The 14054-nt window shown below is 32.7% G+C and overlaps 1 protein-coding gene across 1 annotated transcript in view; it reads right to left on the bottom strand.

Annotated features, from left to right (window-relative positions):
• The window catches only part of LOC144966761 (uncharacterized), a 30279-nt gene extending 18629 nt beyond the window's left edge, over positions 1-11650 (bottom strand). The window contains exons 1-4 of the mRNA XM_078903534.1: positions 11434-11650; positions 10332-10447; positions 2733-2870; positions 111-299 (exon numbers count right to left, since the gene is read on the bottom strand). Of these exons, the coding sequence (XP_078759660.1) occupies positions 111-299; positions 2733-2870; positions 10332-10422 (418 nt within the window). The 5' untranslated portion in view covers positions 10423-10447; positions 11434-11650. The remainder of the gene's footprint in view (positions 1-110; positions 300-2732; positions 2871-10331; positions 10448-11433) is intronic.
• Between the last annotated feature and the right edge of the window lie 2404 nt (positions 11651-14054).

Here is a 14054-nt window from a genome sequence, read left to right as displayed (position 1 = left end):
ACTCTGTGCTCGATTTTATAAGTTTGCCATTGACAGTAGGGAACAATGTTGATCCCAAGCCCTATTTCTTCATAATATATTATTATTATCAATATTACTATTATACTCACCCGATAAACTAGGGCACCCAATGACGGCTACGTATCCACCAGGTTGGCAACTGGTTTCTAGATATCTAAGATGCGAGTAATCTTGTATATATCTAGTATATCCATAACTGCATCTGTATTTGAAATCATGACAACAGTCTCCGTAAAGCATACACAATACGTCACAAGCACAGGTCCTGTAGTTATTATCTGGAATATATTTATATATGTGAGAAAACTTATAAAAACGTTATCATGTCGGAATAAACATAATGATGACGAAAACGGGTCAAGTCAATATCATAAAAAATTGACAATTTTAGATATTTTGGGGGATATAATGGTTGAAACGCACTTTGCTCAACAAAGCCATTTCTTTAAAAATCCAGCTTTCATTTAAAGTTAATGCATCAGCCCCGAAATGATACCATTTGTCACTTCTTTTAACATTTGAGATGTAAAATGCAGTTTGAGCTATTTATAGAGAGCAATATCTACTAAACGTGCTCAAGGCGCTTAACAAAGGATTCCTGACCAACAGCAACAAGTAAATTGGTGGATTAGATATTTCGCCTGTTAGTTGATACTACCATTTTTTATCAGACAGAGAAAACCTGTTAGCAGTTAACGCTGGTACTCATTTCACAGCTAAGAACGGTGAGAGAATGTGAGTAAAGAACCTTTTCCAGTTTGGACTAGATGCGGATTTTGTTTATCCTCTCATACAACCCTTCGGACAGCCTTATGACTTGTTGCTCTGACAAGCTGTTGAGTCATGATTTCTCTGTCTGTAAAGTCATTCAGGCTACAAAGGTAAGATTCAGAAGAGATCTAGATCGTGAAATTGACTGGTAAACTTGAACGGGTATCGAAACGGTGGTTGATTACAATAAAAATGAGCCAAGTTCAAATAGTGATTTTGTGATTAGCAAAATTGAACAGTTCTATCACTATTTGATAAGTGTACTTTTGAAAACAAAAATTAAGATGCGAGAGAAATTGCTGACGCTGGTTTCAGTTAAGAACGATGTTGTATACAATGAAATAAAGAGGAATATAAAGAGGAATTTTCAAAGTATACAAACGGAAAGCATTGATTGGGCCAGATGGCACCAAATGATTATTGTTGAAGGTATATGTTGATCAACTGAGCTATACTTTATATATATATATATATATATATATATATATATATATATATATATATATATATATATATATATAATTTCAGTAAAGCAAACTTGCATCCCCGAATGAGAAAAATGTCTAACATTGTTCCTGCTCCGAATAAAGGTGGAATTTTGTGAATGACCGATCTCAGACCTGTATCGTTTTCTTCAATTCAATAAAATACATTTTTGAAAGGCTTGTGTCTTATATTATATCAAATCTATAAACTCGTTCTCAATCAGATCCGCATCAGTTTGCAACCAACCTAATAGATATCATACTATTTACAATTAACAGTTACAATTATCAAGACCAACCAGGATAGTACTGTAGAATTATTTCAGTTGATTTCCACTCTGCATTTAAAACAATACAGACTTCTGAGGAATCTAAAAACAAACTTGAATGTCAATCTTCTACTGATTTTTGGCATAGTTGACTTTTTATTGGATAGAACTACTTTTTATCTACTTTCATGATTTAAAATCAAAATGCATTACCATAAATACAGGTACTCTTCAAGAATTGGCTCTTTCGCCTTATTTATTTACAATATATACAATTGATTACACTAGTATTCATACAACCACAATATAATGCCTGCGGACATGAACCTTTCAAATGCAAATTCCAAACTGACAAATCTACCTGATGATTCAAAATGTTGAAGCTCGTGCCGATTCCACGAAAGAAATCGAAAGAAGAAATGCTTGTAAAATTTTATTTGTCATCAGTACATTGTTTGAAATTTGACGGAATCATAGTTTAAAAAGAAAAATATGTCTGTACAATTTTTGAAAATCCATCCGACATGTACTAATGACTGTAGGCGTTGTAGAAAAAGCTTTCTATGACAGAATCTTGACTCTAATCGTAAGGTACTTGAACCATGAAAGTAATCAACTTTATTTTTTGCTATAAGCATGTAATTTGAATTATGTTTTCAAAAATACCCATATTATTTGTTCGAAAAATGGTAACTTGTGTAGTATCGCATCTGATATTACTATGTTGACATAAGAAATATTGTTTTTGCACCAAGAACGCGTAAAGGATAGGTCTGTCTGTTTTCTACAATATTACCATAACAAGTTAGAGAATGACACCACCAAAGTACAATACTGTGTTTTGTTAATGACTAAATCCATTCCTACATGGCATCACGCATAATGGGAAGTAAGCAAGTAAGTATGTAAGTAAGTATGTAAGTAAGTAAGTAAGTAAGTAAGTAAGTAAGTAAGTAAGTAAGTAAGTAAGTAAGTAAGTAAGTAATGACTAAATTGAATCGGTCGGTTTCATGAAACCAAGAAGCCTTCTCAAGTATAATATTGAGAGTAGCTCGGCTATGATGATTTCAAATGAATTGAGAATTAGAATTTTTCAACTCGTTCTCTCATACCAAAATGATGTAAGGACTGAAGGAGGCCCTTTGTTAAATTTAGACTATGCTTTGATCTTTGGAATAAATTTTACCCCATTGCATGTATGTGTCACATTTCCCCTTGCAGGATTCCGTGGTGAAACACAAGTTAGTGATTCCTTCTCTAAGATTTGGGCAGGTCGATAATGCTTGAGAGATTTCCTCGCTTGACATGGAATCGTTTCTTCTATCTGGATGTTTAGAAGAAGTTTATTTTATTGAAATCATTTGACAGGTCGTCGCAACGTACAAAAGTAATAAAGAGGAAACACTCAATAGTGATGTCAACAGACATGGTCGTTATAGTACATTTATGTTTATATATATATATATATATATATATATATATATATATATATATATATATATATATATATATATATACACATATATATATATTATAATAATAATAATAATAATAATAATAATAATGCTGAAAACTTATATAGCGCTATAACTCCGAGACACCAGACTCTAAGCGCTAAAATTACAAATTACTTTGGCTGAAACATACTCATTCACACACACAAGCACACACACACACACACACACACACACACATACACACACACACAACACAACACACAACACAAACCAAACCTATCTTGCTTCTCATACCATCTACTAAAATCGAAACAAATATGTTTTAAGCGAACGTTTAAAAATAGACAAAGATTCTTTTTCACGAATGCTCTGCGGTAAGGCGTTCCAAATAGAGGGTCCGAAATGAGAAAAGGATCTCATTCCAGCATTTTTCCGAATTCGAGGGACAACTAGTTTTGTGGAATCACTGGCCGAACGTAAGGGGCGGGGTTTTGAATATCTTTCAATTAGTTCTGAAAGGTAGGAAGGGGCAGTACCTTCAAGACAACGATACACTAAAACACAAGCTTTGAATTTAATTCTTTTCCCAACAGGCAGCCAATGCAGGTCATGAAGTAGAGGTCCGGCAGAGTCGCACCTACGCTTCATGAATACTAGTCTGGCAGCGCTGTTTTGGACAATCTGAAGACGTTTCAGATTGTATTGCGAAACGCCAAACAACAGAGCATTACAATAATCCAATTTCGATAGTACGAGTGACACAACCAGTTGCTTGGTCACATCCTCAGATATGAACCGTCTAATGGAAGCAATCTTTTTTAGTTGGAAAAAGAGAGATCTAACCAAATTATTAACCTGATGCTCCATCGACAGTCCAGAGTCTAAGAATGTGCCAAGGTTTTTCACTTTGTCAACAATTTGAATAGAGGCATCCCCCAACTTCAAATCTGTTTCACTTTTCCACTTCCTGTTCCCCACATACAGGTGTTTATATATATTTATACTAGTAAAAAGCCCGCAATTTCGCGGGGAAAGAACTATTTTCATTCGATACTGTACTCACATAACATAACATGTGGTATAGGGCAAAATAGGATAAGATCCTTTGAATGCCCTTAATATTAATTAGTAATGCCATAAATCTATTGATTAAATATTACAATAACGATACACGTGGTAAAGATAGTATTTCAACTTAAATGTACTCATGTGGTGTACAAACATATATCTTTAACCTTGACATGCAAAGCGCACACACAACCACACACACACACACACACACACACACACACATACACACGCGTATAGAAGATAACCATAATAATATAATAATGCATAATATATACATACAAGATTGAAAGCCATGTCAACAGCAGAGCAAACAAGTATTATTCGTCATATATAAATCTCCCATCATATAATTCCCTGTCTACTAACACCTTGAAATAATCCATAGATTTTGCATTCTTTGTTTCAAATTTCAAACTGTTCCATTTCTGAACAATACGAATACCGAACCAGTTTTGTCTTATGTTTGTTTTGCATCTAGAGACAAAAATCTTAAACTTGTCCCCTCTAGTAAAAGTAATATTAGAATATGAAAAAAAATCAGAAAAGTCTATCCTATCCAGACCATGTACCAATCTATAAACCTGAATTAAATCCCCACGAATTCTTCTATATTTCAAACTGGGTAAGTCAAGAAATTCTAACCTTTCCTTATAAGATAAATACTGTATTGTATAAATTTTTTTGGTAGCTCTCCTCTGTACACTTTCAATACTAATAGATTGTCTTTTATATAATGGGCTCCAGATGCAATTTCCGTATTCTAGAATTGGTCGAACGAGCGATTTATACAAATATAAAAATGTGGTTTTATCCAGACTTATAAAGGTTCTATATATTATTCCCATCATTTTGTTTGCACGGCTTACACAATTATCAATATGTAAATCAAAATTCAAATGTGAATCAAAAGTAACTCCCACATCCTTTTCATAAGGCACAACGGAAAGTAGATTTGACATAGAAGTATCGGTAAAATAATTATGACATGGATTATTTTTTCAATTAATGAAGGCAGATTGGTAAACAAAGTTGTCTGTGTAATTTGGTATATCTTCGGTTGATTTTTCTGATTTTATATTTAATAATATATTCCCTCAACTAACCCCAAGAAAAAATTAAACCTAGTACCTTTAATTAACCCTAATAGGAAAAACAAACACCATAGCACTTTAATAAGACTTATGACTAACCTTAATAGGAAAAAAAATCATCTGATCTCGAGCTTACCCTAATAGAAAAAATCATGACAAATTGAATAAATAAACGCCTGACAAAAGATCAAAGGTGAAAATACAAATTTAAAGAATACTGGGGATGTAGGAGCTTTCGGAATGTCTCCCCTTTACTTAACTTATGGAAAAACAAACACCCTAGCTCCTTTGATAAGACTTATGACTAACCTCTCGAGCTAACCCTAATAGAAAAAAAAAAACAACTCTCGGACTGCTTTGCATTACCTTTCAATACTGAACAAATCAACAATGGTCAAATTAGGAAATTTTAAACTTTCACAAATCTATCTAGGTTCGTTCTAGATTTTTTAAAATTCTTCTATATAAAATGACAATTGAATAAATAAATGCCTGACAAAATATCAACGATGAAAATACAAAATTAAAGAATACTGGGGATGTAGAAGCTTTCGGAATGTCTCCCCTTTACTTAACTTATGGAAAAACAAACATCCTAGCACCTTTACTAAGACTTATGACTAACCTTAATAGAAAAAGAAATATCCTCCGATCTCGAGCTAACCCTAATAGAAAAAAATGATGACAAATTGAATAAATAAATGCCTGACAAAATATCAACGGTGAAAATACAAATTTAAAGAATACTGGGGATGTAGGAGCTTTCGGAATGTCTCCCCTTTACTAACCCTAATAGTAAAAAAAGAATCAAAATGGCGACTAAAATGCTTTCATGTGATCAAGTGAATAATATCACTATGAATGACACGATTTTCTGAAAAATGCCAACACCCACACACACATGTATACACCACACACAACACACGCACACAAACACACGCACACACACACACACACGCACACACACACAAACATACACGCAATTAGAACATACTACTACTACTACTACTACTACTACTACTACTACTACTACTACATAACAACACTGATCACCGCTAAATCAACAACACAACGGAAGTAATAATAATACTTGATGTCATAAATAGATTACGTAAATTGACAACTTTTTACAGTGTCAAAATTAGTTGATTATGAGAATCTATTATTGTCGTCGTACATATTTTATGATATCTGTTTGACTCAACGAACTTTCAAACTGACTTTAAATTATAAAAGGAAATCTTGTTATCTGTTTATCTATCTGTAAAAAATACATTTCTAATTTTCAAATCTTTCAGTAGAGTTTTGCGCCGTATCAATTTTTTTATTGACTCAAATAAGCACAATGTTCTCCACAATGCTATATTTTTTTAAAGAAAGGATATATATATATATATATATATATATATATATATATATATATATATATATATATATATATATATATATATATATATCAGTGACACAAAAAGTGATAGCAGAAAGCGTTTTCAATAGATTTTTATGATTTTTAAAATTGTGTAAACAATAATCCTCATAGCTGTGTATACACAATTTTATACCAATTGGAAAAATGTAGGTATGGTAGCGCTTTTTATAAATGAATAATTGAATGAAGGCCATTTGCTTTAAATTAATAAAACTTTCAGGTGAATATAAATAACATTATTATTATTATTATTATTATAATAATAATAATAATAATAATAATAATAATAATAATAATAATAATAATATAAAATAATAATAATAATAATAATAACAATAATGATAATAATAATAATAATAATAATAATAATAATAATAATAATAATAATAATAATAATAATAATAATAATAATAATAATAATTATTATAATAATAATAATAATAATGACGTTTATTTGTATAGTGCCCAATCCCGTTGACAAAATAGCTTTAGGCGCACAACATTGTAAATTATCATTATAAACATTTTTGTATACACGCACACTTACTTATACAAGCCCTCACAAACATACACCCCACAACGACACGCACATGCACCAAACGTACATATGCATACAGTGACTAAAATACCTGTTAGGTAATGAATTATTGAATAAAAATCATAACAGGACATTTAACAATAATGGGAGATGAAGGGAGATAATGTTATACAATAAGAACTCTGATGTAACAAATGTATTTCTTACAAAAATAGGATGTTTTATTTAATCTAGTGAGGTTCTCATAATTTGAGATATTAATTTCTTTTAAAAATATGACTGGGAATCCACAACCCGGCTCCTAACACTGAATGGTAAAGAATTCCAGACAGCGGGAGAAGCATGAATAAATGCACGATCAGCATAGGTCTTAGATCCTTTTTTAGGAACACATAATCGCGATTGAGAGTTGGGTCTTAAAGAGTGTGAGCAAGTATAAACATTTATCAAATCTGATATATAGGCTGGACAAGTTTCATTTAAATGAGTATGGCACATTGCAGCAATTATATACGTAATCCTAAATCTAACAGGAAGCCAATGTAAAGTCCAAGACAAAGATGTGACATGATCACTTTTTTATCCTTACCAAAACAAATTTTGCCGCCTGATTTTGAATAGCTGCAGTTTGCTGACAACATTATTTGGTATAGAAAACATGAGCATGTTGCAATAATCAAGTCTAGAATATATCAAAGAGGAAATGAGAGTTTGAATAGCTTTTTGATCTTAAAAAATTAGCCAATTGTGAAATTCTTCTGAGTTCGACGTATAAAACCTTACATAAATTATCGATATGGTAATGCAGGGAAAGGGTAGACTCACACCCAGATTTCTAGCTCTGTCAGTGAAATAGATTTTTTCGTTTTCAACTGTAATAAAACTTTTATACTCACTTTTTATTAATTTTTTAGGATCACACAAAAGAACTTCCGGTTTTTTCTTCGTTTATTTTGAGCATATTTACTGTCATCCGTATGTTTACTTGTAATAAGAGGTCAAATACCAGAATGAAAATAGTAGAAACATATGTTATAAGTACCCTTTTATACCGTTGTGAAACGTGGACGCTTGACAAAGAATGTACGAGGAGGTTAGAGGTATTTGGGAAGTGGGTGTATAGAAGAATGTTGAGGCTATCATGGACAGACAGGTATACGAACGAGAAAGTGTTGGAGAAGGTGGGAAGGGAAGAATTTTGATCGATGCCATCAGAAAGATGCAGTTACGGTTTCTGGGACATGTGTGGAGAAGAGACGGAAATAGAAACGTTGTAACATTTGGGATGATTGAAGGAAAGAGAGCTAGAGGAAGACAAAGAATGACTTATCTAAATAATCTAAGAATGACCAAATGTGACTTAAAAAGCCACACAGATTTCATTTGCACCGCAGAGGATCGTGATTCGTGGAGACAGCTGAACGGCAACGTGCTCAAGAGCACAAGCCACGATGGATGACGATTGTCATCCAGTTTTTCACATCCTTAAAAATTTGCAGGTGTTAAATTAACGAAACTAATTCAGACGGATGGACATAGCTATACACCTGGGTACATGTCGTTGCTGACAGCATGCTTTCTTATTATTCCTCCCAATGGTTGTGTATAGAGAGTATAAAGGAGAGGGCCTAAAACGGAACCTTGGGGTACTCCATGATTTAAATTTTGTGGGTTAGATTTTATGTTGTCTATCAGGACTGGTAGGGTACGCCCGTCAATGTAAGACTTAAACATTAACATCTCTAATGGACTTAAACCACTCTAAGGCGTTACCTTATACTTTAAATTTTTTGACAAACGTGTAATTAATATGGAGTGATCTGCGGTGTCAAAGACTGCGCTTAGATCTAACAGCGCAAAGATTGAGATTTTTCCAGCATCAGCAGCACAAAGAAGATCATTATTAATTTTAATTAGGTCAGTTTAAGCATTGTGGTGCTGCCTGTAGGCAGATTGATAAGGTTCGTAAAGACTATGTCTAAGTAAATGAGAAAAGGAATATAAATCTATAGCGTCGTTTTCATGTAGAAAAAGGTTTTGTAGGAAAACTATGGTATCTGCGAGTTAATATCTATTCTTACATCTAGCTTGTAAAATGCAAACTTCTGCCGGACTGAAGGCGCTTAACCTCCATTAAACAAGTTGATATTACAACAAGGTTGACCAACCTCATATACTAGCAAACCCACACAACAGTTTTTTTAACATCGAACAAAATTGGTTTTATATCCAAAGAACAATGGCCACCCTAATCATCGGACTTGAATCCAATGGATTATTGCATTTGGCATTCGGCATTAATAATAGAAAAGATGTGCAGGCAACAGACATCTTTTACTGACGAGACCCTACATGGAAGAATTCAGTATGTTGGGAGCAGATTACTGATAAAGGTTTTAGAAAATGCATTTCTTTGTGGAAGAAAAGATTTAGGAACGTCCTCCAACGAAACAATGGATCAACTAACAACTTCGAACACTAGACCTACTATATTTCAGTAGAATTTAAACAAAATATTTTGCGCTTTATGTCTGAAAACTGTCCATGTCTTACAAGAAATTCGCTGGCGTCTTTGTTATTCAATTAAATTTGATATTTAAGTACTGCCTGGAAATAAATCTATGTGAATCCAATTATAAATGTTGGTTGAATGATTTGGAAGATTTAACTGTTTGCAATATATGTGAAGTCCCAGGTTTGAAAGTTTTTGCCGAGATGAGGGTCTTTTTAAATCGTTTGATATTTGAAGAGCGAGGTTTCTGGGCAAAATTTGAATGCGAGCTTTTTCCAGAGAGCGGCAGCTTACAGGTTAATGAAATTCTAAGATTTTTAAATCTCCAATGGTGCTTGATTTTTGTTAAAAAATTATTGTTCTGTAAATCATATATGTGATATGATATTTGAATATAGGCTTATATACTGAACAACATCCATTAAAGTTGTTCAAAGTCCTTTACAGGGATTCAAAGCCAACAGATACTTTAACATGAAAGATTAAACATGAGGCCGATAAAGGGCTATCTGTTTTAGAAAGCAATACTTCTTACCGGTCAGTTACTCATTTTACACTTGAGAACGGTGATAAAATTTAAGTAAAAGAATTTTCAACTTTGCGCCTCACACACAAAGCCACTCGAACCCAAGTCAGATGTCAAGAGTCAAACCACCTGTCCAAAAAGCCATAATTTTTAACACTTACCATAATTAGTTGTCATTTCTGATGACATTTCGGTTTGGCACAGAACTGGTATGCAGAGCAGCAATAGGGTAAAATAAAACAACAATCTCATTGTGGCCAATGATCATCAAAGCAATCTGGTAGGTAAAGCAATAGTCTCGATATTATAAAAATATAATTATTTCATTTTTATGTTCAGTTTGTTATTGCGACTTCGGTTATTCAACTGCTTGACCTAATCATGCTCACATGAAAAAATTATGTAACAGCGTTGGATGATGAAAGTGAATTTGTGAATTAAAATTCTCTCAATTCAACTAGTCCTTTGATTATAAGATTTTTTTGTTTCATGCAATGATTCATTTTAATTGTTTAGTCAATAATAATTATTTTGGATGGCATTTCATCTTATAATTTCATAAACGAATTTTGTTCAAATGAAGCTAAAACTTGAAAATAACTTGAGCTTTCATATAGGACAATATCCACCAAAAGTGTTCAAAGCGCTTTACAATGGTTCCCTAGCCAACAGGAACACTTAACATGTAGAACGAGACAGGACGCCTGTTGGGCGATATTGCATTTTATTAAAGACAGAGACAACGCTGTTGAAGGCAAGGTACTCATTTTACACCTGAGTATTATGAGAGAATGTGATTTAAAAGTCATTTGCAAGGACTCAACTATGCGCCGAGCGAGGCTCGAACCCAGGACCTTCCGATCCGTTATTGTCATACCACAAGACCATATAGCGCACAAAAGCTAAAACTAGAGAGGAAATAATGGAAATTATATCATATATATCACATATCTTATATCTAGATATTATATAAAACTGTAGAATGACAATTAGGTAGATATTTTGGACCGTCGATTTATCAAAATACAAATTATTTACGAAAAAACACATTTTTATCCTAAATTAGTGTGTATATTATTGATAAAAAGGGTTTCTTAAAAGTCAAATTTTATCACGGTTTTGTCAAGATAAAACTTTATAAATTTATAACTTTTTTTAAAAATTAGCAACTTCAAAAATGATAAATTACCAGACATAGAACGTTTCAGGCTTAAGCCCATTCTTCAGCCAACAATTAAAACAATAGAAACAAAAATACATTACTTAAAAACCTGATCGACGAGAGAGAAATATCTGGCACGACCGTTCTGTAGTTTAAGAATTCGGATCTTGGTCAAAGCTTCCAGCAGCTTACCATCCCTTCATGTTGGTTTATTCAATATCATGAAGAAAAAAGATTTGTTCCAGCAAAAAAATGTTTTTGCCATATAGAATTTTATGAAGATAGTGTTTAGTTTACTTTACCAACCTTATCTATGTCAGCATCTCTTCCAACTTGCAAGTGGTAACGCAAAGTTAACCTTCTGACGCCGAGACTCAAATGATAATTTTTTGCTTATTTGTTGGTCGTGTTTTTGTTTTATATTGTTTTTATTTATTATATATTTAACTCTCACCAAACAGAACAGTCACATATATACAATAAGGTTTGATGTCGGGGTAAAACAAATGTGATCCTACGTCTCAAAACGAATTTATGTCGGAATGGTTAATAATGCTATATAATGAAATTCATGTCATATTTCATATCATTTAAAGGATTATTTAGGCCAACTATTAGTATAGTAATAAGTTTAAAAATTGGCTTAAATTTGGATGTTTTAGTCAGGACAATAGATATTGCCTTCTCTAAGTTAATTTTTTAAAATTCTAATTTCTTATCAATTTTACTTTAAGATCACTTTTAAGCATTTGGTTCACCTCGAAATAATATCGTTTTTAAACGATGGGTTTAAAACCCCATTATTCTAGTCAACACAAACGAGTCATTACAGCATTTCGTGCCAATAAAGCAACAGCATATAAATTCTTTGGCCAACAAAGGCGCGTCAAACCAACAATTCAATGCATTATAGAAATAACACACTATGTCTCTGGCCAACAAAAACGCGCCAAACCAGCAATGCTCGTCATTAAAGCAACAACACTAGCCAAGACAAATGAGGCAGAGGAAGACAACACTTATTTTGGCCAGAAAATTCCTTCAAATATCGATCGATTGAAATGACCCTCAATTTTCAAGGTTGTCTTAGATTAGATTGAAGAGTTTTTATAAGATTAGACTAGCTTTAATTGTTTGATTTTTGGAGGACGATGTTTCTGGCAAAAATTGTTAAAATGTGTTTTTAGAGTATGTTTGATCATTGGCAGAGCTATCAAATATCAGAAATAAGGCACAAGACAAGGCACAAGGGACATGGAGGATCATCACCACAAAAGTGAGAAGAACGACCGAAGCTGAAAAGTTGGATAACATAAAAAAATAAAGTCTTTAAGTCAATTAAGACATGTCTTGATAAAACAAAAATAACATGTTTGCACACGTCGGTTTTTTTTCTCTTTTTTCTTTTTTTTTTTTTTTTTTTTTTTGTCTGTAAAATTGTTTTGATACGTTAAGTCTCATATTCTTCTAGAATATCAATTAAACTCGTATAGCATCGTCACCGCTGCTCGTTTGGTCATATATTATGGTGCAGTGTGACCAGAACAGAAACGAACTTCGCCTGTAATGGGTTCAACGGAAACCTGGCTCATTTTTCGTGAGGTGATGAAATTCACACATTAACTTAATGTTAATTAGATATGGTTGGAATTGTTTTGAAATTAAATGACACGTATGTGACACGCGCTATCACCTACAGTCACGGATTTAATATCGAGGTGAGCGAGTGCGTAGACTGATTTTAATATCTAGACATGAAATATCCTATTTTGACTTTTTTCAATTTTAAGTAATAAAAATCTATTGTTTACGATAGAACATATTAGCATAATGATAATGAAGCCACACAGATATATTCGATCTGCCCCAGGTCTATAATGAGGTAGTGAAACCGGACCTTTATGCAAAAAGAACGATCAACAAAAGATATCCAGCACCTTTGCTATAGAATAAATCAAAGCATCCAAATGAAACCGGCGTGCTTTTGAAATAAGATGGAGGATCTCCTAACAATTTTCCAAAAGAAAAAACGCACCTAGACAACGTTAAAAATGTAAAGTATATAATTTAGACAGAGATGAACTATCTGAAAGAAAAGCTACAAACTGCTAACTATCCCAAAAACCAATCAGAACAAAAATATTGTGGTGATATCTTTCGGCAAATGTGTAAACCTTGTCAGTGAAATCGCTACCAGTCTCAGGATTTTTAATGACTTTTGAAGACCTAATTATCTCAAAAGAAAATGCTTCAGATGGTTGTTATGTTTTGTTTCTTTTTGTTCTGTTATTATTTTGTTTTATTTTTATGATTATTTATGGTATCATTTTATGCTTTGGTTTCATTTACCTTTTTTCCTCACTTTCATGTCTGTTGTCATCAAATTGTATGGATTATTGATTAAAATAAAAGTTATTTTTGTTTGTCTTATTTTGACTATGGAACTGATACTTTTCATGGCAGACCTGCCTACTTGAAATAGGAAAATGTAATAAGTAGTTTTCAGGGTAAATAACATCGTAGACATTTTAAATACCCTTAAAAACCACCAGTTTGTCCTTATAATGCGTGGGGGAAAATATTAACTCTATGTGATAGCTCTGGCACCAGAACTTCGTTTTCAAGAAATGACATTTAATTAAAAACCTTTATTATATCCAGCCCGGGATTTAGCCGTAGTACTACGGGAATTTTCGTGGTAGTGAGGAGGTCTGTTGTGATG

Source organism: Berghia stephanieae, chromosome 2 (genome assembly GCF_034508935.2).
Source record: "Berghia stephanieae isolate SIO BIC M18660-M18661 chromosome 2, UCSD_Bste_1.3, whole genome shotgun sequence".
NCBI lineage: Eukaryota > Metazoa > Mollusca > Gastropoda > Nudibranchia > Aeolidiidae > Berghia > Berghia stephanieae.
Note: the sequence above shows the minus strand (reverse complement) of the source record. Positions and strands in the feature narration are given on the sequence as shown.